General features: G+C 44.9%; 1 protein-coding gene across 1 annotated transcript in view; it reads right to left on the bottom strand.

The window, feature by feature from the left end:
- Positions 1-26,387, bottom strand: part of tes (testis derived transcript (3 LIM domains)) — a 76,375-nt gene extending 49,988 nt beyond the window's left edge. The window contains exons 1-2 of the mRNA XM_072485268.1: positions 26,217-26,387; positions 16,990-17,075 (exon numbers count right to left, since the gene is read on the bottom strand). Coding sequence (XP_072341369.1) covers positions 16,990-17,075; positions 26,217-26,243 — 113 coding nt within the window. The 5' untranslated portion in view covers positions 26,244-26,387. The remainder of the gene's footprint in view (positions 1-16,989; positions 17,076-26,216) is intronic.
- Positions 26,388-26,687: the final 300 nt, after the last annotated feature.

Below are 26,687 nucleotides of genomic sequence, written 5' to 3' on the forward strand. Positions count from 1 at the left end.
ATAAAAACAGATAGTAAAAGTTTCTACAAATACATAAAACAAAAAAGAGTGGCTAAGGTAAATATTGGTTCTTTAGAGGATGAGAAGGGAGATTTAATAATGGGAGATGAGGAAATGGCTGAGGAACTGAACAGGTTTTTTGGGTCGGTCTTCACAATGGAAGGCACAAATAACATGCCAGTGACTGATGGAAATGAGGCTATGACAGGTGAGGACCTTGAGAGGATTGATATCACCAAGGAGGTAGTGATGGGCAAGCTAATGGGGCTAAAGGTAGACAAGTCTCCTGGCCCTGATGGAATGCATCCCAGAGTGCTAAAAGAGATGGCTAGGGAAATTGCAAATGCACTAGTGATAATTTACCAAAATTCACTAGACTCTGGGGTGGTCCCGACGGATTGGAAATTAGCAAACGTGACACCACTGTTTAAAAAAGGAGGTAGGCAGAAAGCGGGTAATTATAGGCCAGTGAGCTTAACTTCGGTAGTAGGGAAGATGCTGGTATCTATCATCAAGGAAGAAATAGCGAGGCATCTGGATGGAAATTGTCCCATTGGACAGACGCAGCATGGGTTCATAAAGGGCAGGTCGTGCCTAACTAATTTAGTGGAATTTTTTGAGGACATTAACAGTGCGGTAGATAACGGGGAGCCAATGGATGTGGTATATCTGGATTTCCAGAAAGCCTTTGACAAGGTGCCACACAAAAGGTTGTTGCATAAGATAAAGATGCATGGCATTAAGGGGAAAGTAGTAGCATGGATAGAGGATGGTTAATTAATAGAAAGCAAAGAGTGGGGATTAATGGGTGTTTCTCTGGTTGGCAATCAGTAGCTAGTGGTGTCCCTCAGGGATCAGTGTTGGGCCCACAACTGTTCACAATTTACATAGATGATTTGGAGTTGGGGACCAAGGGCAATGTGTCCAAGTTTGCAGACGACACTAAGATAAGTGGTAAAGCAAAAAGTGCAGAGGATACTGGAAGTCTGCAGAGGGATTTGGATAGGCTAAGTGAATGGGCTAGGGTCTGGCAGATGGAATACAATGTTGACAAATGTGAGGTTATCCATTTTGGTAGGAATAACAGCAAAAAGGGATTATTATTTAAATGATAAAATATTAAAACATTCTGCTGTGCAGAGAGACCTGGGTGTGCTAGTGCAGGAGTCGCAGGAAGTTGGTTTTCAGGTGCAACAGGTGATTAAGAAGGCAAATGGAATTTTGTCCTTCATTGCTAGAGGGATGGAGTTTAAGACTAGGGAGGTTATGCTGCAATTGTGTAAGGTGTTAGTGAGGCCACACTTGGAATATTGTGTTCAGTTGTGGTCTCCTTACTGGAGAAAGGACGTACTGGCACTGGAGGGTGTGCAGAGGAGATTCACTAAGTTAATCCCAGAGCTGAAGGGGTTGGATTACGAGGAGAGGTTGAGTAGACTGTGACTGTACTCGTTGGAATTTAGAAGGATGAGGGGGGATCTGATAGAAACATATAAGATTATGAAGGGAATAGATAGGATAGATGCGGGCAGGTTGTTTCCACTGGCGGGTGAAAGCAGAACTAGGGGGCATAGCCTCAAAATAAGGGGAAGTAGATTTAGGACTGAGTTTAGGAGGAACTTCTTCACCCAAAGGGTTGTGAATCTATGGAATTCCTTGCCCAGTGAAGCAGTAGAGGCTCCTTCATTAAATGTTTTTAAGATAAAGATAGATAGTTTTTTGAAGAATAAAGGGATTAAGGGTTATGGTGTTCGGGCCGGAAAGTGGAGCTGAGTCCACAAAAGATCAGCCATGATCTCATTGAATGGTGGAGCAGGCTCGGGGGGCCAGATGGCCTACTCCTGCTCCTAGTTCTTATGTTCTTATGAATCAGTTTGGACACACAGGTAAATAATGTCAAGGAGAAAAGTTTACTCTTGTTGAGTCAGAGTAAAGACTTGAAGCAATCTGCTGTAATTTGTTGGCAGTTACTTGGCAATACACATTCACATTGGCCCAGATTTTGCTGGGTAGACACTGGGTAACTTGGTAAATCTTCGGAACCAACAATGTCTCTCCTTAACCAATAAGATTTAAGGATTGAGAAGGACTGATGAATGATGTGAAAGGAGGTTGAATTAGAGACAAGTCAGGTATAGAACGATAAAGATTGGATTAGGAGAACAAAACACAACTGAAATGCAAGTTTCTAAAATAAATTAGACTTCAATTTTGAAAATCACCAACTAAAATTTACTACCTATAGGAATAAAAGCAACACAGTTCAATTTTTCCCTTTTTGATCCAGAGAGATTACGTGGTTTATTTTGAAATAAACAATTAACCAATTAAAATAAATCAAATAAACTGAGGGACACATTAAAGGGGCAGCCCCTTAGAGGGATCCTGCCTGAAATAAAAAAACGCAACAAAATCACAAATAAAACTTAAAATATTAAACCAAAACGTGATTAGGAGGGTCAATAAGGCATCCCGGTCCCCCGCGATGCCCACCAGGCATGGAAGGCCAGTGGACACTGCATGCTCCTTCTCCAGGGACACCATACCACGAAGTTCACCACGGTAGAGGGGCAGACAATCGGGTTGGAAAAGCCCCTCAGCCGCCCGCTGCCAAGTCCCATTGATGGCACATTTGGCAGGGCCGAGAAGGAGCAAACCCTCCTCCTTCCCCGCCCCTCTCCGCACCAGGTGTCCATACATCAGGAGCATGGGGCTGAAGGACAAACAAAACTCCAATAAAAGTTTTTTTTTAAAAACTGAGCAGGGAGTGCAGTCTACAACAACCTACACTCGCATGGCCCGTGGTCTCCACAAGACCGCAAGAGATTAAGTGGCATTGCAGAAGCATAAATTTCCACAATAAAAAGGCACTTTTACCATTAAGTAGCAGCCCCAAGTTTCTGTGAGGAGCTTAATTGCCAATTGACAAGCCAGCAATTCAATGGAACTGTCCCCAGAGGTTGAGGACCAGCAAGACACACAGCAGAGAGGCACAAATCGTCCTGCAATTTGTGACAATTTGCAATTCAAGGATTAAGTTTTCCTTGCCCCAGTTCGCTGGATGATGTACACACCAATATCAACAAGTTCCATTACAGTCTTCATCAATTTTCCAGCAAAATCGCAGCCTTTATAAAGTGGTCACGAGAGTCAACAGTTATGTTCAACCAACGTATTCTGTACCGAAGAGAGAGACGGCCAGTTGACAATTGTTTCTCAAATAGCGAAACAGGCGAATGACTCTGATACAAACTAATACAAAACATCAGTTGTTCACATTGCAGTCTGTGACTAGAGATAGAATGGAGTTCCTCGGACCAATTGAATTACTGCAGGATTCTTTAACCACTGAATTTACATGTATGGATATGAAAAGAGGCCAATATAAAATACAATTGGGTGTATTTAAAATTTCTACCTCGTCGGCTCATAGGATAAAATGTGGCATAATTTGCTTGTGGTAGAAATCAAGCAAGCCCAGTGGGTTACATTCACATCGCTCATTTGTCAGCTGCTGAATATTTTGACCAAACTTGAGCATATTATGCAAAAGCAGTGTCAGCCATGAAAGGTGTTTCTTGATTACACTGGCATCAGAATAGATAACCCATAACAATCCCAGAATTAAGCCAATTAGACAAAGCGATGGCCACGGTGTCCCCTCCTCTCACCTCGCCAACAAAAAAAAAGTAAATGAAGATAGGCAATTATATTTGCCTCTTACTAATGTGAACATTAGAAGCTGCTTCATACCCAAATAAGCACATTTAAAAAAATACATGTTGCTCTCCCGTGACAGAGCCAGCATACAAGCTAATTAATCATAGAATCCCGACACTGCAGAAGGAGGCCATTCGGCCCATCGAGTCTGCACTGACCCGAGAGCTTTTTCCTTCTTTTCGTACTTTCACCTTCCCTCTGCTTCAGTTGATAATCCAACTCTTAATATCTCCTGAGAATGGTAAAAATAAGGTTTGTTCATGATAGGAATGACAGAAGTCATACTAAACACAGGGGTAGGGCTAATAAGATACACTTACTCCTGAAACATGATCACCTCACACAAAAAAACAAACATAAAATCTCCGACTGTCAGGTTTAGGGGTCATAAGCATTTAACCCCGGACTCTGACCACAGTAACCAAATGTTCGCATCTCAAATGCTCTGTTGAGCTGCTTTTGGGGCTGGTTTAGCACAGGGCTAAAGAGCTGGCTTTGAAAGCAGACCAAGGCAGGCCAACAGCACGATTCAATTCCCGTACCAGCCTCCCCAAACAGGCGCCGGAATGTGGCGACTAGGGGCTTTTCACAGTAACTTCATTTGAAGCCTACTTGCGACAATAAGCGATTTTCATTTTTCATTCAAATACGGTCAAGAAAAGTTATTGGAAAATGTACCAATGGTTATCACAGTAATCTGTTCCCAACAACATTAATTTACATTGTGCCTTGAACAAAGAAAAACATCTCGAGGTGCTTCGTAAATCAGACAAAAAAAAATAGATGGCGGGTAAAAAGATATTCAGACAGGAATCCAAAGACTTCGCTGAACGGGTGGATTTTAAGGATGCTTTCAGTGGCTGTTTCGAGAGAGTATAGAAGAGGTTACGGTCCAACTTTAAAGAAATTGGGTGCGTTACGAACCCCGGACTTTACGAGATACATTTTAATATGTCCCGTTAATTTTAATATGTCCCGTTAATTTAATGTTCCAGATAGGGGGATTGTATATCCCAGATTCTTAAAGGATTAGTGGGTGAGGTTGCAGACATAGGTGCAAAGAAGATTGTCAGCTTTATATGATAAAACTTAGTTTTTTTCTGTGATATCTTTTGTAAAAAGCTCAATGTTTATTTCCACAAGTTAAAGAGCTGTCCTGTGCTCACCAATTCTGTTACTGATACGTTAAAAGTTTGATTCATTGACAATTTTATTGGGTTGCAGCAACAGCAGTTTAAAAAAAAAGAAAGTTATGAATGGGTGGATGTTTTTGTAAGCAGTTCCACGCATGCCTTTGTCACTGCAGGGTTCATAGAATTTGTTAAGAAATCATAGAATTTACAGTGCAGAAGGAGGCCATTCGGCCCATCGAGTCTGCACCGGCTCTTGGAAAGAGCACCTTACCCAAGGTCAACATCTCCACCCCATCCACATAACCCAGTAACCCCACCCAACACTAAGGACAATTTTGGACACTAAGGGCAATTTAGCATGGCCAATCCACCTAACCTGCACATCTTTGGACTGTGGGAGGAAACCGGAGCACCCGGAGGAAACCCACGCACACACGGGGAGGATGTGCAGACTCCGCACAGACAGTGACCCAAGCCAGAATCGAACCTGGGACCCTGGAGCTGTGAAGCAATTGTGCTATCCACAATGCTACCGTGCTGCCTAGAATGAATACCGGGTGAATGGCCATGCAAGTTCTGAGTTGACATGCACATTATGAGGAGAGGAGCCGAGAGGGTGCATATGGGGAGAGGGATGGAGTGGCACGGATAGCATGGGTAAGTCCTTTTGACCTTATCTTTCAAAAGGTTCCACAATTCAGGCTATGGGTCTTGCCCCCTCTGAGGGATCGTGGCCCACAAGTCATGGAGGGCAGCACGGTAGCATTGTGGATAGCACAATTGCTTCACAGCTCCAGGGTCCCAGGTTCGATTCCGGCTTTGGTCACAGTCTGTGCGGAGTCTGCACATCCTCCCTGTGTGTGCCTGGGTTTCCTCCGGGTGCTCCGGTTTCCTCCCAAAGTCCAAAGATGTGGAGGTTAGGTGGATTGGCCATGATAAATTGCCCTTAGTGTCCGAAATTTTCCTTGGTGTTGGGTGGGATTACTGGGTTATGGGAATAAGGTGGAGGTGTGGGCTTGGGTAAGGTGCTCTTTCCACGAGCCGGTGCAGACTCGATGGGCCGAATGGCCTCCTTCTGCACTGTAAATTCTATGATAATCTATGATCAGCTGGTGTATATTCAAGAAAATTGCAATGGGTAGGAGGAACCTACCACTGAATGGAGCTATGTTATAAAAAAACACATATTAAGGCTGAATGTTGGAAATTAAAATGTATAACTTGCATTTGCACAATTGCACAATGCTCCTCCAGAACATAATGCCCAAATGGGTAAAGCTGATGACAGGTTTTCCTGTATTCACTATTAAGATGGAGGAAGGTGCTGGAAATTAGGGAAGTTAGAGCAGGAATACGAAGACACTGGCCATAATCTCTGAGCCTTAGACTGAGGGTGGTGGCAGAGGAGTGGAAAAGGGTGTAAAGATAAGCGCATTAACTAAGGCGAGTCAGTTTACCCTCGGTGGCAGGCAAGCTTCCAGAAACAATAATTCGGGACAGATAATAATCATTTGGGAAAATATGGGCAAATTAAGGAAAACCAACATGGATTTGTTTCAGGAAAATCATGTCTAACTGACTGCTGGACTTTTCTTGAAGAGGTACTGGAGGATTAATGAGGTTGTACATGGACTAATAAAAGGTTTTTGACACAATACGGCAGAACAGACTTGGGAAAAGTTACAGATAATGGAGTAAAAGGGACAACAGCAACATGGATAGGAAACTGGCTAAGTGACAGGATACAGAGCAGTGGATGTTATTCAGACTGGAGGAAGGTTGGGAGTGGAGTTCTCCACTGGTTACAGATATATATTAATGACTTAGTGTCTTGGTATACAGGGCACACTTTCAAAATTTGCAGATGATACGAAACTCAAAAGTATTGTGAGCAATGAGAAGGGTAGTGTGGAATTTTAATTAGACATCGACAAGCTGGTGGAATGGGCGGGGGGGGCGGACAAGTGGCAGGCGAAATTCAATACAGAAGTGATTAATTTTAGTAGGAAGAACATGGAGAGACGATAAAAAGGAAAGGGTCTGTAATGACCCTCATGAGATCCATGGGGACTGTCATAACATACACCAGTATATTATGGTGCAGACACACACACACACACACTGATGGACATGCAGTGGGACCAATCAGCATACATAACACCGCAGCCAATCACCAGTGAGAGCACACGCACTATAAAGACAGGGGATAGGAGAGTTCCCGCTCATTCTAGTAGCAGCCAGCTCGGAGCACAGAGCTCGCAGCCTGCAACACAGACATTCACCATGTGCTGAGTGCATCACCTGGTTAGGACTAGGCAAGGGTCAACAGTTAAAGCTGGTATTGCATTTACCCACAGTTCAAGTATGTTAATATAGTTAACCTTATAATAAAATAGAGTTGCACCACTTCCAGTGTTGGTGACCAGTTTGTGATCCAGTACACCCAACACATCAGGGACAGCCCAATTTATCTCCGCATGGGACCCCTCCCCCGGTGGACAGAGGCCCAGCAGCTGGGACACATGGAAATCGACCTATAAAAGCTGGCCCGGACTGGGACCGGTTTGAATGGTAATCCCGTTTGGGATTGTGGAGCTGTAAGCCCTGTTGCTGCCTTTACCTTTTGTTGTCAAATTAAACCTCTTTTGGATTTACCTTCTAGGATCTCCTGAGCTTTTATACTGGTGACGAGGAAAACAACGGCTGCGATCCCGGACGTTCCGACCACACCAGAATTTCCCAGCACATGAACGAGATCGGTGAGACTGGAAAAATGTTGCTTTTAGGAAGGCATGGAAGACTGGGCCCAGTATACCGAACGGATGCAAATTTCTTCCAGATGGTAATGTTGGAGATGACCGGCAAAAGGTAATAAATACTCATGACTTCCTGCAGAGCCACAACTTTCAGCATAATTAAAAGCCTCACCTAGCCCGAGGCTCCGGACTCAAAAGCCTTTAACAAACTCGTTGCAAATCATTGCAACCCCAAGCCGTCATTCATCATGCAGAGATGCCACTTTAACGCAGCCAAATGAACCTCTGGGGGAAATCGGTTACGGGGTTTATGACACACTTTCGCAGGTTCGTCGAGCACAGTGACTTTAGCCCAACCCTCTCCGAGATGTTAAGAGATCGGTTGGTGTGTGGCATAAGCAAAATGGCGACCCAAGTGAAGTTGTTAGCAGACCATGCTTGGATCTGAAATGGTCAAGAGAGTTGTTGCTTTCCTGTGAGAATGCGGGAAAGTGGGTTCAGGAAGTCCAGGGGGCCATGGACTAAGACTTGCACAGCGTTAGCTGGCCCCCATTCCGACAGGTGTTGCCCCCCCCCCTCCAATGTATAGTATGTACACAACCCAGTCCCCTCCAGAACAGCGCCATAGCCAGGCCCGCTGGTCAAGAACCACCACAGTCCGACGGGACATCTCCCCAGAGGATCATGAGGAATACCCATATCTGTGCTGCACTTGCGGTTTCAGGAACCGTGGGGGTCAAGGCAACCAATTGCCAGTCAGCGTGTCACCCTGGCCAGGTGACACAAACCACCGAGCCAGGGCTTTGCACAATGCCCTGCCTGAGGAGGACAATCTCATGCAGCTAAACTGCATCAGGGGTCCCAAAGTAGCCCAAGTAAGAATAATGTTAATGCTCATCCGTTGGGCAATGAAATTGGAACAGGGGCTGCTGTTCAATTACTGGGCAACAGACGTTCCAGAAACTCCGTTTGGGGATCCAGAACCTGGGCTTGAAGGATACCAAGGCCCGGCTGGCAACATGCACCGGAGAACCACTGATCATCATTGGGACCACGGTGACCCTGGTTATCTACGGACAGCAGTTGGTCCGGCTCACACTGGTAGTGGCGCAGAATTCCAGCCTCCTAGGCCATAACTGGTCACAACGACTCCATCTGGGCTGGCAACAAATCATCCAGATGGGTACTGCTGGTTTGTACAAAGTCCTCGGAAAGCACCCGGAGGTTTTCCAGGAAGGCCTGTGAAAGATAAAGGGGGCTACGGCTAAAATCTACGTCGCCCCAGGGGCTCAGCCCAAATATGTTAGGGTCTGTCTGGTCCCATACGCCTCGCTGTCGAAAGTGGAAGACGAGCTGAGCCGCCTGGAGAACCTGGGCATCATACGCCCAGTTCAGTTCACAGAGTGGGCAACGCCAGTGGTCCCGGTGCTGAAGCCAGACAAGTCTGACATTGGCGTGTGCAATTTTCCAGCGAGTGATGGATAACATCCTACAAGGGCTGTCCAGGGTGGCTGTCTACCTGGATGATGCACTTATCACAGGAGCCACCGTGAAGGAACACCTGAGCAAGGAGGTCCTTCGACGGTTTTCCAACTTGTGTGTTTGCCTGAAAAGGGGCAAGGGCATCTTCCAGGCAAAAGAGATCACATATCAGGGATACTGCGTCAATAAGGATGGGTTACACCCGATGGAGGAAAAAGTCCGGATCATCAAGGGATCTCCGACACCCGAGAATGCGACAGAGCTAAGGTCGTTCCTGGGACTTGTCAACTATTACAGGAATTTGATCGCGAACCTGGCCATCTTGTTGGTGCCTCTGCACGAGCTCCTAAAAAAGAGCCAGAAATGGGCATGGATAGCACCACAAATAGAAATCTTTTGCCAGGGTGAAGCGACAGCTGTTATCTTCAAAATTGTTGACATGTTACAACCCATTGAAGTGCTCATCTTCACGTGTGACTCCTCTGCATAGGGCGTTGAGGCAGTGTTGTCCCAAATTGAATTAACTCCAGAAACACAGAGTAATAGTGCAGAAGAGGCCCTTCGGCCCATCGAGTCTGCACCGATGCATGAAAGACACCTGACCTGCCTACCTAATCCCATTTGCCAGCACTTGGCCCATAAGCCTCGAATGTTCATACGTGCCAACTGCTCATGCAGGTAATTTTTAAAGGATGTGAGGCAACCTGCATCTACCATCCACCCAGGCAGCGTGCTCCAGACCGTCAGCACCCTCTGGGTAAAATAGTTTTTCCTCAAATCCGCCTTAAAACTCCTGCCCCATACCTTGAAATTGTGTCCCCTCGTAAATGACCCATCAACTCAGGGGAACAGCTGCTCCCCAACCACCCTGTCCATGCTCCTCATAATTTTGTGTACCTCGATCAGGTCGCCCCTCAGTCGTCTCTTCTCTAGTGAAAACAACCCAAGCCTATCCAACCTCTCTTCATAACTTAAATGTTCCGTCCCAGGCAACATCCACGGGGAATCCCTTAATTGAAACAAAGTTCCTTCAGCCCAAGCTTTTGACGATGGTTTAATTGCTCTCAACCTTTCAAACCAAGATTCTTTTGAAACAGAACTACAGCAGTCAAACACGCTCCAACCCAGGCTTTTTAACCCTCACTGCACCACATACCAATAATACAATATCTCGGAAATTCCTACATTAATCACAGATGCCATGTAGTTGAGCAGCAGCAGTTGAGCCTGTTCCCGATGTGGGTCAGTGATCACAAGGTTGATTGGAGAGCAAGACTTGATGCAGATAGCATACAAACGGAAGAGTTTTGTACGACATGAAATTTGCGGAGGGTGGGTGGTAAATGGGTACCTGACCAGTTGGGCAGTCGATTAGTCTGGAAATGATGAAATCATTGCGGGAGTTTCAGCAGCAGCTGGGCTTGGGCAGAGATGGACAACATTAAGCAGATGAAGATCTTGGTACTGGAGTGGATACGGGATTAGAAGCTGAACTCTGCATCAAGTTATGATGTTGAAGCTGCAAACCCCCCCGTGATGGACGTGATGCAGAGTGCTGGAATTATTGTGAGGATGGGGCTTGTGGTGGCGACGGTCTTTTGATTGGAGGGAACCTGAGATTGTACACCAGATGAGCAGTTTGAGAACATGAAACTGTGCTGGATTTGAGAGAGGTGACAGAAAGTTAGAACTGGATATCGTTGGCAAACATATTCAGCATTAAAAGGGCAAATTTAACAAATTTGCAGTCCTGGCATGGTACTTTACCTTGTGGGAGTGCACATCGGGATTTTAAAGGAATTCTACATGAAACAAAATTGATGGTTTTATATTCAATATTCATCACAAAGTTTAAACAAAATTCTCGAGATATGGACCAGGCCAATATTTATAACTGCCTTTGAGAAGGTGGCCATGAGCTACCTTCTTGAACCGATGCAGTCCATGTGGTGTAGGTACACCCACAGTGCTGTTAGGGAGGGAGTTCCAGTATTTTGATTCATTGACAGTGAAGGAATGAGGATATATTTCCAAGCCAGGGTGATGAGTGGACTGGAGATGAACTTGCAGGTGGTGATGCTCCTATGCATCTGCTGCCCTTGTTATTTTAGTCAGTAGAAACTGACCATTTGGAAAGTGTTGTCAAAGGAGCCATGGCGAGTTGCTGCAGTGCATCTTGTAGATGGTACACACGGCTGCCACAGTGTGAAGGTGGTGAGGGAGTGATAATTGGAGGTGGCAGAAAGGGTGTTGATCAAGCGGGTTTTCTTGGATGGTGTTGAGCTTCTTGAGTGTGTTGGAGCTGCACTCATCCAGGCAAGTGGGGAGTATTCCATCACACCCCTGACTTGTGCCTTGTAGGTGGTGGACAGGCTTTGGGGAGTCAGTAAGGGAATTACTGATTAGTAAGTTTGCAGACGACACAAAGGTTGGTGGAATTGCGGATAGCGATGAGGACTGTCTGAGGATACAGCAGGATTTAGATTGTCTGGAGACTTGGGCGGAGAGATGGCAGATGGAGTTTAATCTGGACAAATGTGAGGTAATGCATTTTGGAAGGGCTAATGCAGGTAGGGAATATACAGTGAATGGTAGAACCCTCAAGAGTATTGAAAGTCAAAGAGATCTAGGAGTACAGGTCCACAGGTCATTGAAAGGGGCAACACAGGTGGAGAAGGTAGTCAAGAAGGCATACGGCATGCTTGCCTTCATTGGCCGGGGCATTGAGTATAAGAATTGGCAAGTCATGTTGCAGATGTATAGAACCTTAGTTAGGCCACACTTGGAGTATAGTGTTCAATTCTGGTCGCCACACTACCAGAAGGATGTGGAGGCTTTAGAGAGGGTGCAGAAGAGATTTACCAGAATGTTGCCTGGTATGGAGGGCATGAGCTATGAGGAGAGGTTGAATAAACTCGGTTTGTTCTCACTGGAACGAAGGAGGTTGAGGGGCGACCTGATAGAGGTATACAAAATTATGAGGGGCATAGACAGAGTGGATAGTCAGAGGCTTTTCCCCAGGGTAGAGGGGTCAATTACTAGGGGGCATAGGTTTAAGGTGAGAGGGGCAAGGTTTAGAGTAGATGTACGAGGCAAGTTTTTTACGCAGAGGGTAGTGGGTGCCTGGAACTCACTACCGGAGGAGGTAGTGGAAGCAGGGACGATAGGGACATTTAAGGGGCATCTTGACAAATATATGAATAGGATGGGAATAGAAGGATACGGACCCAGGAAGTGTAGAAGATTGTAGTTTAGTCGGGCAGTATGGTCGGCACGGGCTTGGAGGGCCGAAGGGCCTGTTCCTGTGCTGTACATTTCTTTGTTCTTTGTACTCACCTCAGAATTCAAACCTCTGACCTGCTCTTGTAATCACAGTATATATATATGGCTAGTCCAATAAGGTTTCTGCTCAATCCTGACACCAAGATGCAGAAATTTCTGATCCCGTTAAGCGACATCAATATGGACACAAGGTGGCACAGGTTCAATAGGAACTGAAGAGCTTAAGATGCTGTATAGGAATAAATGACAGGAAGCAGAGGGCAGGAATAAGAAGCTGGAAACAACAGTTCAGAGCCTGGTTCGCGAATCACAGGTTATCCGAGAAAGTGAAGAGAACCAGATTGTTGAGTTGAAGAAGACGGCTGGGCAGAACGTTGATTCATTAAAAAATGATTGGGAGAGCAAGTTACACAGTGTTGTAGCAGGACTGGAGCAAGAGAAATTTGAATTAGAGAATCAAACTAACTTTGCCAAACTTTGGTATGGAGAAATGGAAACTCCGGTAAGCAACTCCCCCAGAACATGGCTGGAATGACTGGAAAAGGGCTTCTTTCCTGGCAGTTCGCAAGGATATGATGTATTTCTTCGGCACGAGATGATTCTCACATCACCGTCGATGTTGAAGAAGTACAGCATCCCCTTTAACAGGGGAAGAAATTGATTTTGTCGTGTTGGAGGCTGTTATGGGCCAGGGTTTAGAGAACCCCAAAGTGTATCATGCAGTTCACCTGACCCACAACTTTTAATAGATTGTGGTATGGGGAGCACACGGCCCACTCTACAGGCGTGGTACAGCAGAAATGGAAAAGTATTTTTTAAAGCAAAACAATGTTTATTCTATGTACTCAAGTTAGCCTTTATAAAACATACAGTGAACATCTTAGCAACCATCAATTTAAATACAACTCCAAACAATACAACACTAAGTAATCCTTAATAACTTCCCAAACAACATCCAGAAGACAAAAGGAACACCTTTTAACAGAAGAACATTAGGTTTACATTCACTACTGAGAACATTTATAATTCTGAATTCACCAAATGATCAAGAGATAGTCTTTTCATGGCAGAGAGATCAACAGTACACCTGCTCTGTCTGGTTTCAGCTCCAATACTGAAAACGAAACTAAAACACACCCTGCAGCAAACAGCCTAAAACGAAAGTAAACAGCTGACAGACAGCCCAGGTCCACCCACTGTCTGACATCACTGCAGTAATAAACACCCATTTCTTAAAGGTACTTCACTACAGATACTTATATATACACCCATTTATAAACACCCATTTCTTAAAGGTACTCTCACATGACAAGGCCTAATCAGACGAAAGTCGGGAGAAATTGACCTTTTATTGTTGAAAGAAGCAGCTGAGACCTATACAGAATACCAACATCTTTGGAGAAGAAATTCACACAGGAGAAACCAATACCTCGGTCTCTGACTTTACCGAAATAAAGTCTGGAAAATGAAGCCAGCTTTTCATATTTCTGCTTCATTTTGTTTTAAGGAGGAAGGAGTGATGGATGTGTGCAATTTTCATATTTTAAAGCTTGTTCACAAATATATCTCTATGTGATTGCAATGGCTCTTTCAGGTCATTCTGATTTTTCTCCGGAAGGTAACTCAGTAATTTATCCCAATTTCTTATTACTTCCTCATTGTATAATCTAATTTGAGGAATGTCAGGCAGAATCATCTGGATTTATCTCTCCTCCCACCTCCCCCCCCCCCCCATCCCTGAATTTACTAACACATCCTCCTGCTTTCCTTCACCATCAAAATTCCTTTTGAGCTTATTACCAGAACATGTGTGACATGTATGACAAAATTCAACTGCATCCTTATGCAGTCCTGGCCAATAAAAATGTTTTTGTATTTTCGCCTGAGTTCTCCTTAGTCCTAAATGCCCCCCTACTGGAACCTCATGCGCTACTTGCAACACCTCCTTTCTATAACCCATTTGATCAACTTCTGCCCATTTCTCATTCGGCCTTAAAATGTAATGGTCTCCACTTTTTCATTAATACAGTATTTCTAATGTAATAACACTTCGGTATACACTCAGATTCTATTTCTGTATATGCTTTCTGTCACAACTACTTTATCTCTGAAACCTTCTGTTGTAAATCCACCAACTTTGCTGAACTAAAGATAACAGCTTCATCCCCCATCTGCTCTTGTTCTTTATCAACAACCTGGTGAAAGACTGGTCCTCATAACTGAACCTCAGGCTCCCTATCTTTATCCTTTGATTTCTCCTCTTCCTGCCTCAACCTGCGGCTTTTTGATCTTGTTACCACACAATCTGGAATTACCTCACAAAATGCTGCTTGCAACATCTCAGTTGTTTGAATTTCCGCCAGCTTTTCCAATACAGTAGGCATCACTCCTACCTGTGATCCAGCTATATCATTCCGTATCGGCTGAGGGTATCCATGAAGGCCCACCTTCTCAACCTTGCCCCTCGCCCACGGTGTGGTGATCCTCAGGTTAAATCACCACCAGTCAGCTCTCCCCCTCAAAGGGGAAAGCAGCCCATGGTCAACTGGGACTATGGTGACATTATCTTACCCAGGATAAACTGTAACCCTGAAAAAGATATTTTCTCTATTACTCCTACCACCACTTCACCACTTTTCAACGGACTCTCGAACTTCACCTTACATAATGGAATACAACTCACTTCACCATTAATTCTACACATTACCAACTTTTCAGGTCATACTCGTTTTGAACTACATATCTCATGATCTCTCACAATTAGAATCATAGAATCTCTACAGTGCAGAAGGAGGCCATTCAGTCCATTAAGTCTGCAACGATCCTCTGAAAGAGCACCCTACATCAGCCCACTCTCCCACCCTATCCTCATAACCCTGTAACCCACCTAACCTTTGGACAATAAAGGAGAAATTTAGCATGGTCATTCCAGCTAACCCGCACATCTTTTGACAGTGGGAGGAAACTGGAGCACCCGGAGGAAACCCACACAGACACGGGGAGAAGGTGCAAACTCCACACAGTGACCCAAGGTCGGAATTGAACCCGGGTCTCTAGCCCTGTGAGGCAGCAGTGCTAACCACTGTGCCGCCGTGCCGCCCCAATTTCAGACACGGGGCCCCTGTTCCTTGCTCATGGCCCAGGGCCACCTATAGAAACAAAAAGAGGAAAAAACTGGATCGCATTTTTATCACGATGGGTAAAATAACACAATCAGACTGACGTTAAGATGTTCTTTACTTTAACACACAGAGTGAGCAATACTTTGAAAAGTGGACAAAAATGCTGGAGGCTGAAATCAAGCATCTGTTCTATGATCTACATCCCAAAAGCACTTCATAAAAGAAAAGTATCCTCACTTCAGAAAGAAAAATATCCTATTAGAAGAAAGTAAATACTTCTCAAACCGTGGGCTGGCTTCCCACTTTTTTGAGATGCTGGCTACATAAAAAAATTAATTCAGCTTTGTCGTAAATGACTGTCCTTGCCGCTACATGGTAAACACCAAGCATTGGTGAAATTAAGAAACATATGGCGTCATGCCCAGTTTCAGAAAATACAGCAAAGGTCATGCCCTTGATAAAGAGGACAGAATATTCAGTGCATTTAAGAAAAACACAGCTATATTTTTTTTTAATGGGCAAGGGTGGGGGGGAGGGGATATTCTAATTTTTCAACACGATTTATTCCTTCCAAAGGGTCTACTTTGGATTCAGCTGGTTAAGAAACAGTCAATCACTTGTAGCAGCCAATAACATTTAACTGCTTTTGCCGTCAAGTATACAACAGCAATTTTAAGTGCGATTTTTAAACATTCAGATCGAAAGAGGGAAGTTAGGAGAACTTCATACACTCAGTACAACCCAAACAAACAATGGTCTCAGAATAAAATATGCCACCGGCAATAAATTTTCATTCGTTTTATAACAAGCTACTGTACAAACTCTGGCATGCATGTTATGCTGGAGACACTCAGGCAGCACCAGCCAAATTATAACTACAAAAATCGAGGTTTGACGGACGCACTGGATTTTACAGTCAAGTTAAATCGACATATATGCCATTTTGATGTCTTTTGGTCAATGCCCGTGATATTAGTCATTATCACTGTTAGCCCCAAAAAGTCAGACATTTCGTCACAATAAAAATGTAATCATTTAGTTCGGAAAATCCTTTCCCAAATCCAACCAAATTCCACCGCACGGAATTTAAAAGAGGACAGGAAGATAAGGATGGTGTTCGGAAGGAATTGAAAGAGGGCTTCAAGTGTCTAACAGAACAATGTCTTGAGAGAAAAGTAAATGGATGCTTATTGTGGATATCACAATAATCTCAATCTTGAAAGATCTCCTCCCTGTAAAATAACCTAAAATGGAGGAGAAAAGCTTGAAAAAAAAAAAAAAGACCTTTCATGAAGCTACAAAATAAACTCTTTGAAAGCTTACAAAAAAATTTACAGACCAAACCCCCAGGGCAAAAGAAGCGATGGCCTCAACCTCACTTAGGCGGAGATGAAACCGGAAAAAGGAGTTGAAAATGAAAGTGCTGTAAAAGCATTAGATTTTCCAAGCACAGGAAGGGGGAGGGGCATTTTAACGATTGACTAAACATCACACTACCTCCAAAAGTGGAGTTCAAAACCTTCACATTTATCCTTGCACTTCAGACACGGGGCACCAGCTCCTTGCTCATGGCCTAGGGTCATCTACAAAGAAAGAGAAAAAAAAACACGTTAGTGATTGAAGAAAGAAAAACTGTATCACATTTTATCACGATTGGGTAAAAGAAAGCAATGCAGTATCAGGAATAAATTTGATGATCTGTACAACGGAAGTCGACGTGGTTTTTAATGGGGAAGAAGTTGCTCATCATATACCCGGTCCTATTTTCTGCTCCATTGACTTCAATGAGAAAGGAAACATGGCCGGAGGGCGCAGCTGCTTTCTGATCGATGAATGCTCATTTTATGCCCTGGTCAAAAGCTTTTCCCTTGGGCTTTTCACTAACAGAAAATCCTGGATTTGGAGATGACAGTAAGTGATGCTGAAATGGTAACGCCAGAATTCAAGATCACATTAAACTGCATGACACAGCAAAAGAGGTTCAAATTTATTTTTTAAAAAGGGCTGATATTAGGATGCTCTTTATCGCACAAAGAGGGGCCAACACAGGGCAGCGCGGTGGCGCAGTGGGTTAGCCCTGCTGCCTCACGGTGCCGAGGTCCCAGGTTCGATCCCGGCTCTGGGTCAGTGTCTGTGTGGAGTTTGCACATTCTCCCCGTGTTTGTGTGGGTTTCGCCCCCACAACCCAAAGATGTGCCGGGTAGGTGGATTGGCCACGCTAAATTGCCCCTTAATTGGAAAAAATGAATTGGGTACTCTAAATTTTTTTTTTTAAAAAGAGGGGTCAACACTTTGAAACAAAAACAGAAATTGCTGGAGAGTTTCAGCAGGCCTGAAAGTATCTGTGGAGAGAGAACGGAGGTGGCACAGTGGTTGGCACTGCTGCCTCACCGCGCCAGGGACCCGGGTTCTATTCCGACCTTGGTTGACCGTTTGCATGGAGTTGCACCTTCTCCCAGTGTCTGTGTGGGTTTCCTCTGGGTGCTCTGATTTCCTCCCACAGTCCAAAAACGTACAGATTAGCTGAATTGGCCATGCTAAATTGTCTCTTAGGGTGGAGTGCAGGAATGCGACAGGATAGATTAGGTCTAGCTTGAGTGGTCTTTCAAAGGGTCGGTGCAGACTCAATGGGCCGAATGATCTCCTTCTGCACATTAGGGATTCTATGATAATGTTTCGAGTTTGAATCTGCCCCTGTCCTACTCTCTAAGTGTCGCCTGTGGAAAGAGACAGAGCATGTGTGTCCTGTCCTTGTATATGGGTTGTGTAATGCCCCCTTGAGGTAGTGTCACCTCTGGGTGTCTTGACTGCCCATTGGTCGTGTCCTATTCTATGTGTCCATTAGCTGTATGTCTGCATGTCATGACGTCTCTGGTGCTCCCTCTAGTGTTTACTTAGTCGTAGTGTATTTACATTAACCCCTTGTGTATTTACAGTGATGCATATCACCACATACCCCAAAAGGAGCTTTGTACAAAATGAACCATATTGTACGGTTACTGCTCTCTCTCAGTAGTCACCGCGGGCACAACAGTGAGATGAACGAACAGACAATTTGCCTTTGGTCAATGTCAGTGAGTAAAATATGAACAATTCTCTATTAACGGAGCACTTGTATTCCCTTTTTGCCACAACTGCTATTAAAGGAAATGTATGTTGCAGATTTGTAGAATGCCAACTTTATCAACCAATTCCTCAGCAGATGTGACGATTTATTTAAATTGTTTTCAAAGAAGAGGGAAAAAAAAGACACATTATTTTTACTGATCTGTCACAGCTGGTCTCTTTTGGATGAAGTTGTACAAACATGTCTATATTTATGGGCATCTGACTTAAAACAGAGAGAAATTTATTTCACCAACAAGTTTACTAAACTGTCAAGCAAACTAGTCAGGACGTCTGCGATTCAGTCAGGGTTTTCCCTTTTAGGGTTATTTCAAATTGAGCCAAGATAAAACGAAAAATGTCCAACGCAACCGGTCGATGTTTCTTTTGAGTCAGAGGTATTTGTGAGCACAATGTGGAATCAAACCACTTGCTTCTCATGACCTTCAGTCAGGTTATTACTTTTTTCCATAACTGGCCCATTTAAGAAAAGAAAGAATGGGGAAGTATTTGTTTGATTAATTAAAGGAAGCGACAGAAGACTTGCTGGAACACTACCAGAATAATTCCCTATTTGAGAACACGTTTTCTTTGCAGGAACTTCATATCACTGCTGTTGGGGGGATGGGGGGGGGGGGGGGGGGGGGAGTTAACTTTATCATTGAAGCCATCTGGGCTTGTGTCAAATTGAAAACGCGGACTGAAAACTAATCCAGATATTCAGCAATAGTCGGCAGCAGACAAATCCAAATTCACCCGCTTTATGGCTCCCTTAAGGTCAAATTACCCCACTACAGAATTTACAACACATTTTGCATTGACTGTAGCTACTGATCTCAAGCGGGTAGTTACAGCTTCACTGCCGACTACATCTCCTTTTAAAGTCCTGCTCAAATTACAATTACCCTGCCCAGTCGAGAGCTCTGCTCATATGTTTACACAGGCCAAGGCTCATGAATTGCACAAAACCTACTGAATCATATTTTAACCTTTGTACCATGGCCCAGCTGCATTCATAAAGTTAGTGTTAGAGCTTCTGTCAAGCTTTGACTTCTGCTGAGTCAAATAAGTGCGGGTTAGGCAGATTGGCCATGCTAAATTGCCCTGGAGGTGTCCAAAGATGTGTAGGTTCGATGGGCTTATGGGGTTATGTGGATGGGGCAGGGGAGTGGGTCTAGGTAGGGTGCTCTTACAGAAGATCGGTGCAGACTCGATGAGCTTCTTCTGCACTGTAGCAATTCTCTAGTTCTGTTTCACGGCCAAGGTGAAACAAGAGCGTGCCCAAAGGTACATTCATTAATTCATTTCAAAGACATCCCTGCCTACAATGTACACTGGTTTTGTAGGACGGTTGAGAATTTTGGTCAAATTGCAAACTATTACATGCATTTGCCTTAATAACAGAGGATAAAAGCAGGCCGGATGTGAACTGGGAATTTGATTCATCATTGCCCACTTCCATCAAACAATAAAAGTTCGAAAGAACTCCACTAGGTACAGTGTTTTCCACACTCAGCTGTCTATCACAGCAGTTAGTTGTTAGTTATGGCTCATTGATAGCGCTCACACACACTTCAACAGTAGAAGATTTTGGATTCAAACCCCATTGTGGGACTTCACTACTGTACTGGCGGGCATCCTGGATTGTGCACTGAAGGAAGTCTGCATTGCCATGTGTGCTAAACTACAGCTGAAAAGTTAAAAATTGAAGCAACATTTGTCCTGATGTGGTGGATCTAAAAGGTCCTGCAGCATTTTCTGAAGAATAGCAAAACACCTCTCCCTGTGCATCAGTTATACTTTAACCCGTTTCACTCTCATGGACAGAATATATGTGCTTCCTACAGCCTGTAATCAACATTCTTTGTATGGAAAGAGGTTTGTCTTCTCTTGGGAGTGTGTAATCCAATTAAATAATTCAGCAGCAAGCTTTGGTGAACTTAAAAACAAAGATGATTTATTCTAACACACCTATCCCAAATTAAACAATGGGGTTTGAATCCGAAATCTCACAACCACACAAGCACATATTAGATACAGGCATTGGTCATTAACTGTAGATCATAGCTGTCTCAGTCTCTAATTTGTGGCCTCTGATATGTCCTGCGGTAGGCTTGTGGTTTCTTGAAAGGTTTTGATGCTGTCCTTTAAAATGAAGGGTTGACAGCAGATTCTTGTGGTTGAATTTCTCGGAGGTTGATTCTCAGGTGAACCTGAACAGGAAGCGGTTATGTCCTCTGGCTATCGGATGTCTCAAAGTTTGTTTCCGAGCCTGGTTCACTGACAGGCCGAACTGATGAGTTGATGACTTTGGTGGAATTGTCTGAAAACAGCACTCAGTTAATTTTTCAAAGCAGGCAAAAACAAGGTCGCCTCACCGTGTGACTTTCCACATGTTCAACTGCTTTTCCAATTCAGGGCGGTGCCCATGTCGATTACACATCGTGTGTTGTGGGTTCACATGCTTGAAGTCTGCAATAGTGGGCACAATTCAGAGGACTCAAGTCCACTGAATGGCGCATTTAGTGGGGCGTTTCTCAGTGTCTGCAACTCCGAGAAACATCCTGGTTCCAGTTTTTATTTAGCCTTGGGAGTTTCCCTCCGCCAAGGTCGCGATAGTGGCTCCTCGCACATCAGGGCGCCATTTTGTCTGGCAGCCCTGACCTTCCCCTCCCCTTTCAGGCCCCCCCTGTTCTTTTGACCTCCCAACCTTGACGAGGCCCTCAAGAGGTGGCACTGCCAGAATGGCAGGTTGGCAGTGTCAAGGTGCCCAGGGGGAGTGCCAAGGTGCCACCCTGTCCTGTTCCAACCACCACGGGGTCTCCAAGGACCTGAGAAGCCCCCCCAGGAAAGTCTCCAAGAGCCATTGCGCCTGGTCCACGTTTCTGTGCACCAGTACTAAACAGCGCCCTGGCACGGTCTGCCAGGCATGGCAAGTGAGTTCCGGGTGAATCTAACATCCGGGTATTTAAATGAGCCTTTAGGTTTCACGCCTGGCGCAGAGCACGACTTGGAGCTCGCGTGCGCTTCACCTGTTGCGCACGGTGAAAGGGTTGAATGGGGAAATGGAAGTTCCAGTTAATGGTATAGCAATCAGATGAACTGTTCACGGACAGAGTGGCCAGGAATGGGCTGTCAATGTTAGTGCTTCTCCTCCTCCTCCTCAGGTGTGGGTCACATCTGGTGGAAAAGGCTGCCCCACCGTGATAGTGAGTTTATGCAGCATGCGACAGATCATCAGTGAATTCTGATACCTGCTCTGTTGAATACTCCCAGGCTCCTCCACGCCAATCCAAGCAATGGAAGCATTGTTTCTGCAAATGGCTTGCTCTATCACATTTCTTGCAGCAGAACGGCCTTCAGTCGTGTGGAGCCATTAGCCATGCCATCAGCAGAATTCCCCCATCACTAACTAGTCACTCTCAGCTTGAAGCTGGTGGCTCAAATGTAGCTGGTTTGAACATGTGTTAAACAACAGGCAGGACCTCAGAGTTATGTTATGTCCCAATGGAGTACCGTACCGTACCACCTGTCCTTCGTGGAAAAGTTTTTGAAGAAAAACACCTTTGACCACAAGGCAATGAAGCAGTGGTCAGCACGTAATGTCCTCGAGGCCCTCAGGGAAAAGGAGACCGTGGTGGACGTTGGATGGTTCCCTGAGCAGACTGCCAGAGTCATCAGGCAGAACGCCTCATCACCAGAACTTTCAAACAAGCACCAAGACCTAGCTTGGCTGGTGGTGAGAAGGGCCCTCCCTGTCAGATTCTTCATGCACACCCGAAGGCTCTGCGCCAATGCATGCTGCCCTCGGAGTGGCTGTGGGGGAAATGAGACGGTCACACACCTCCTTGTGGAATGTGCTTTTGCAAAGAAGGTCTGGAGAGAGATGCAGTGGTATTTGTCAAGGTTTATCCCGAACAGATCTGTGACACAGGACTCTGTGCTCTACGGACTGTTTCCAGGGACACACACCGAGACAAATATCAACTGCTGCTGGAAGGTCATCAACTCGGTGAAAGACGCTCTTTGGTCTGCCCGAAACTTGCTGATCTTCCAGTGCAAAGAATTGTCCTCGACCGAGTGTTGCAGACTGGCACATTCCAAGGTCCAGGACTACGTGCTGAGGGACGCACTCAAGCTTGGGGCAGCTGCCGCCAAGGCGCAATGGGGAAAGACCACTGTGTAAGGTCTTTCCAGCAAATGTACACTGAGGGGCGGGTAACAGTGTAAACCCCCCTCGGTCTGGGCCACCAACACTCCAATGTATAAAACAAACATGACAATGTAAATATTTAAGAAGGAATTGTAATGTAAAGAGTGATATGTGTATAATAATATCATAATATCAAAATTGAATGGAAGAAAGTCAAGGCAATGTGTAGCTCTGACGGAAATGTACAGTCAAGACAATTCGAAATGCTCTGTAATGCTTACGATAAATTTTATGAATAAAGTATATTTTTTTGTATTAAAACAAAAAAAAAAACTGGTTTGTGCAGCAACATCCCCTTCAGTATCTACCACATTACTCCCTGTTGATTCTGGCAGGTTTAAAGAGTTCCTGAATGCAACATGCACACTTGTAAAGTCATAGCAACTGCAACTGACCTGGAAGTAGATGATGCTCCCTTTAAATGACATTGGTGGAGAGTTCCTGCCTCCAAACATGGTACCACCGCACCAAATGAGCTTTGCACGCTGACCCATCACGATCTGCCTGTTCTGCATACTTTTGGTGAACATTAGTTGCACACAGATGCTAATGCCCGCACTGAGATGGTGCGAGGTCATTTCGCGGCAGATGGGTGAGCACAGATTGGATGCCACTTCGAGATGGCTGCTACTGACCCCAATTTCATCTCCCGTGTGTCTTAAAGTAAATCAGGCTAATTATTTGGGGGGTGGAAAGACTCTTCCATCTTTACTGGCAAGAGTTTCAGCATGCTACATATCAATCAAACCACACAGCTGCATTCACAGATGTGAACAGTGTACTTATGCCCTAATTTATCCTAATTTAGTCATGCAATTGTCATGTTTAATATTAACAATTTCCCTTCCATCCCGATTCGATTACCAGATAATGAGGCACCGCACTATGCTTTAAATACCTTCCAAGAGCCATGGTGGTTTCATTTTTTGAAGACACATGCACAGCAAGAACTACATTGCAAAGAATTGAGATGAATAAAGCAGAATGTTCATTTTGTGTTTTTTATTGAATTTTTAAAGTCATTCAGGGTGAGGTTCAGGAATAGAACTGTACCCCCATGATACAATGTAGAAAATTGTTATTTATTTATTTTAATTTTAAAGTACCCAATTCGTTTTTTTCCAATTAGGGAGCAGTTCAGCGTGGCCAATCCACCTACCCTGCACACCTTTGGACAGTGGGGTTGAGACCCATGCAGACACGGGGAGAATGTGCAAACTCCACACGGGCAGTGACCCGGGGCCGGGAAATGTAGAAAACTATAACTATTGTCTGTTATGATCAAGTGTGTTCACACTTAACAACTTCTCCGAAATACCAAGCACAGCGTTTAAATGCTCTAATGTATTTGTCCAATATTACATGAATATAAAAGGTAGAGATTTAGAAATTCTCAGCATCCAGGAAACTGGAATATTGGTTGATTGAAATATCCAAATTTAAGGGCACATAATTATTTCCAAGTCCAGCTGACTTCAGTACGTCTCAAGTTTCCCGTTTTGCTTTCCTCTTAATTTCATTGATAGAAGTTTCATAGAATTTACAGTGCAGAAGGAGCCCATTCGGCCCATCGAGTCTGCACCGGCTCTTGGACAGAGCACCCTACCCAAGGTCCACACCTCCACCTTATCCCCATAACCCAGTAACCCCACCCAACACTAAGGGCAATTTTGGGCACTAAGGGCAATTTATCATTGCCAATCCACCTAACCTGTACATCTTTGGACTTTCTCCAAACCTTCGGCAAAACTAGTTAATAACATGGTTTCCTTTACTCCCCCCCCCCCATTTGATAATTTGAATATTAAAATAGGAATTTGGTTTATTTGCAGTAAAAGAACTTGGTGGCGCATTTATTCTGCACTTTCCTGTGCTTACAGCATCCCAAAATGCGTCACTGCCAATGACATGTCACGGTTGCTACATAACAGAAATTAGATAAATGATCGATGAATCTATTCTGTTGATGCTGCTTGACAGATAAATGAAGGCCAAGACAGAGGAATAACTGTCAGGGGATCTCACCACCACCCCCCCCCCCCCCCCCCCCCCCCGGACCCCCGACCGGAGGTCTCAGCTGTGGGCCAGTGGCAGCATTCTCATCTGATTTAGAAAGTTGTGGGTTGAAATCCCACTCCAGGGACTAGGCTTACACCCCAGTGCACCACACACACAGACACACACACAGTGTGCTGCACGGAGAGAGAGGGCTGCTCTGAGGGCAGGGGAATTCTGCTTGGTGCCCTGACCCAAGCATCTCGCTTAACAAACATCTAAAAGTGTTTGATCTGAACAGTATCACAGTGTTGTTGGGGGTGTATTTGTTGAGCACTAATTAAATGCAACATTTCCTATTTTACAACAATGACTACACTTCAAAAGTGCTCACTGGTAATTGGCTGTGAAGTGCTTTGGGACGTCCCGGGGGCAGGGAATCAAAGTTCTACCTTTTTCTCCAACTGAGGTGGTATAATAATAATATTTATTGTCACAAGTAGGCTTACATTAACACTGCAATGAGGTTACAGTGAAAAGCCCCTAGTCGCCACACACCTGTTCGGGTACTCGGAAGGAGAATTTAGAATGTCCAAATCACCTAACAGCACATCTTTCGGGACTTGAGAGAGAAAACCGGAGGACCCGGAGGAAACTCACGCAGACACGGAGAGAATGTGCAGACTCTGCACAGACAGCGACCCAAGCCGGGAATCGAACCTTGGACCCTGGCGCTGTGAAGCCACAGCGCTAACCACTGCGAAGCCACAGCGCTAACCACTGTGCTACGTGCCACCCATATAAAATTTACAGTGCAGAAGGTGTTTGGCTCGATGTCTCTGCAGAGACACTGCTCCTCTGACACTGCAGCGCTCCCTCAGTGCTGCACCTGGAGCCTAACTGAAAAGCTCCAATCCTGGGGATGGGCCTTGAACCCACGACCAGACAGTGAGTCAAACCGACATTCAAAATGTGGAATGAGTGGCTGGTAAATTTAAAAAATGTGTGTGACTAATAAATAAAAAATAAAAGCTAGTGGCTAACAGGAGGGCATTGCGAGGAGCCCTGAAGCCAGATGATTGAGGACAATTGCAGTCACCTACCCCAGCGTTGTTGTACAATAAGATCTCTTGCATACCATGTGTGAGTAGAAAAATGAGCTTAAAGCCACAACATTCCTTTGATTGTCCCACAGGACTTTCCCTAACACCCTGACTGCAGCAATCAGCAGCTTCTCTTCTTTCCAACGTATTGAGCAGAGGGATCTTTAACCGGGGTAATGCATGTTTTATTAAATGGCTTAAAGTCGTCCAGGGCAATCAGCTGGGGTGTCGCCCCTTCCCTGATCAGATAAGGCAGAGAGGGTGAATTTTTTATTGAGGGGGTTACAGGAAAGGCTGCAGCCTCTTACCTTCTTCACTTTGTTCTCCAAATCCATTTCTTCTGCCCTGGGTGTCCGGGGACTGACGGGCCGCTGTTCACAGGATTAACGCGATCCACACAAACTCTCTCCCTCTCTGCACAATGTTTCAAAGCACTTCCGCCCCACTGCAGCCCATCGTCAGCAGAAACCAATCAGAAGGCGAGGGATAGAATGCTCCCACCAATCACAACCGACCAGGACAACTGCTGGACCAATAAGACGGGGATAGATTGCCCCAGCCAATCAGTTGTCTGGTTGAAAGCACCAATCCCCTGTGAGCACAGACACATTTGTATCAGCTCTTTCTCTGACTGCCATGGGGCTGCTTACACGATGCAACCCCCCCCCCCCCCCAACTGTGTTTCAGTCTAGTGCCAGTGTTAATGTGTGCTCAGTTGTCAAATATTGCTTGTTGTTCCTCTTGCCTTGGGCTGCTTTACTATCCCAATGGAATTTGCC

Source organism: Scyliorhinus torazame, chromosome 19, assembly GCF_047496885.1.
Source record: "Scyliorhinus torazame isolate Kashiwa2021f chromosome 19, sScyTor2.1, whole genome shotgun sequence".
In the NCBI taxonomy this organism is placed as follows: Eukaryota; Metazoa; Chordata; class Chondrichthyes; order Carcharhiniformes; family Scyliorhinidae; genus Scyliorhinus; species Scyliorhinus torazame.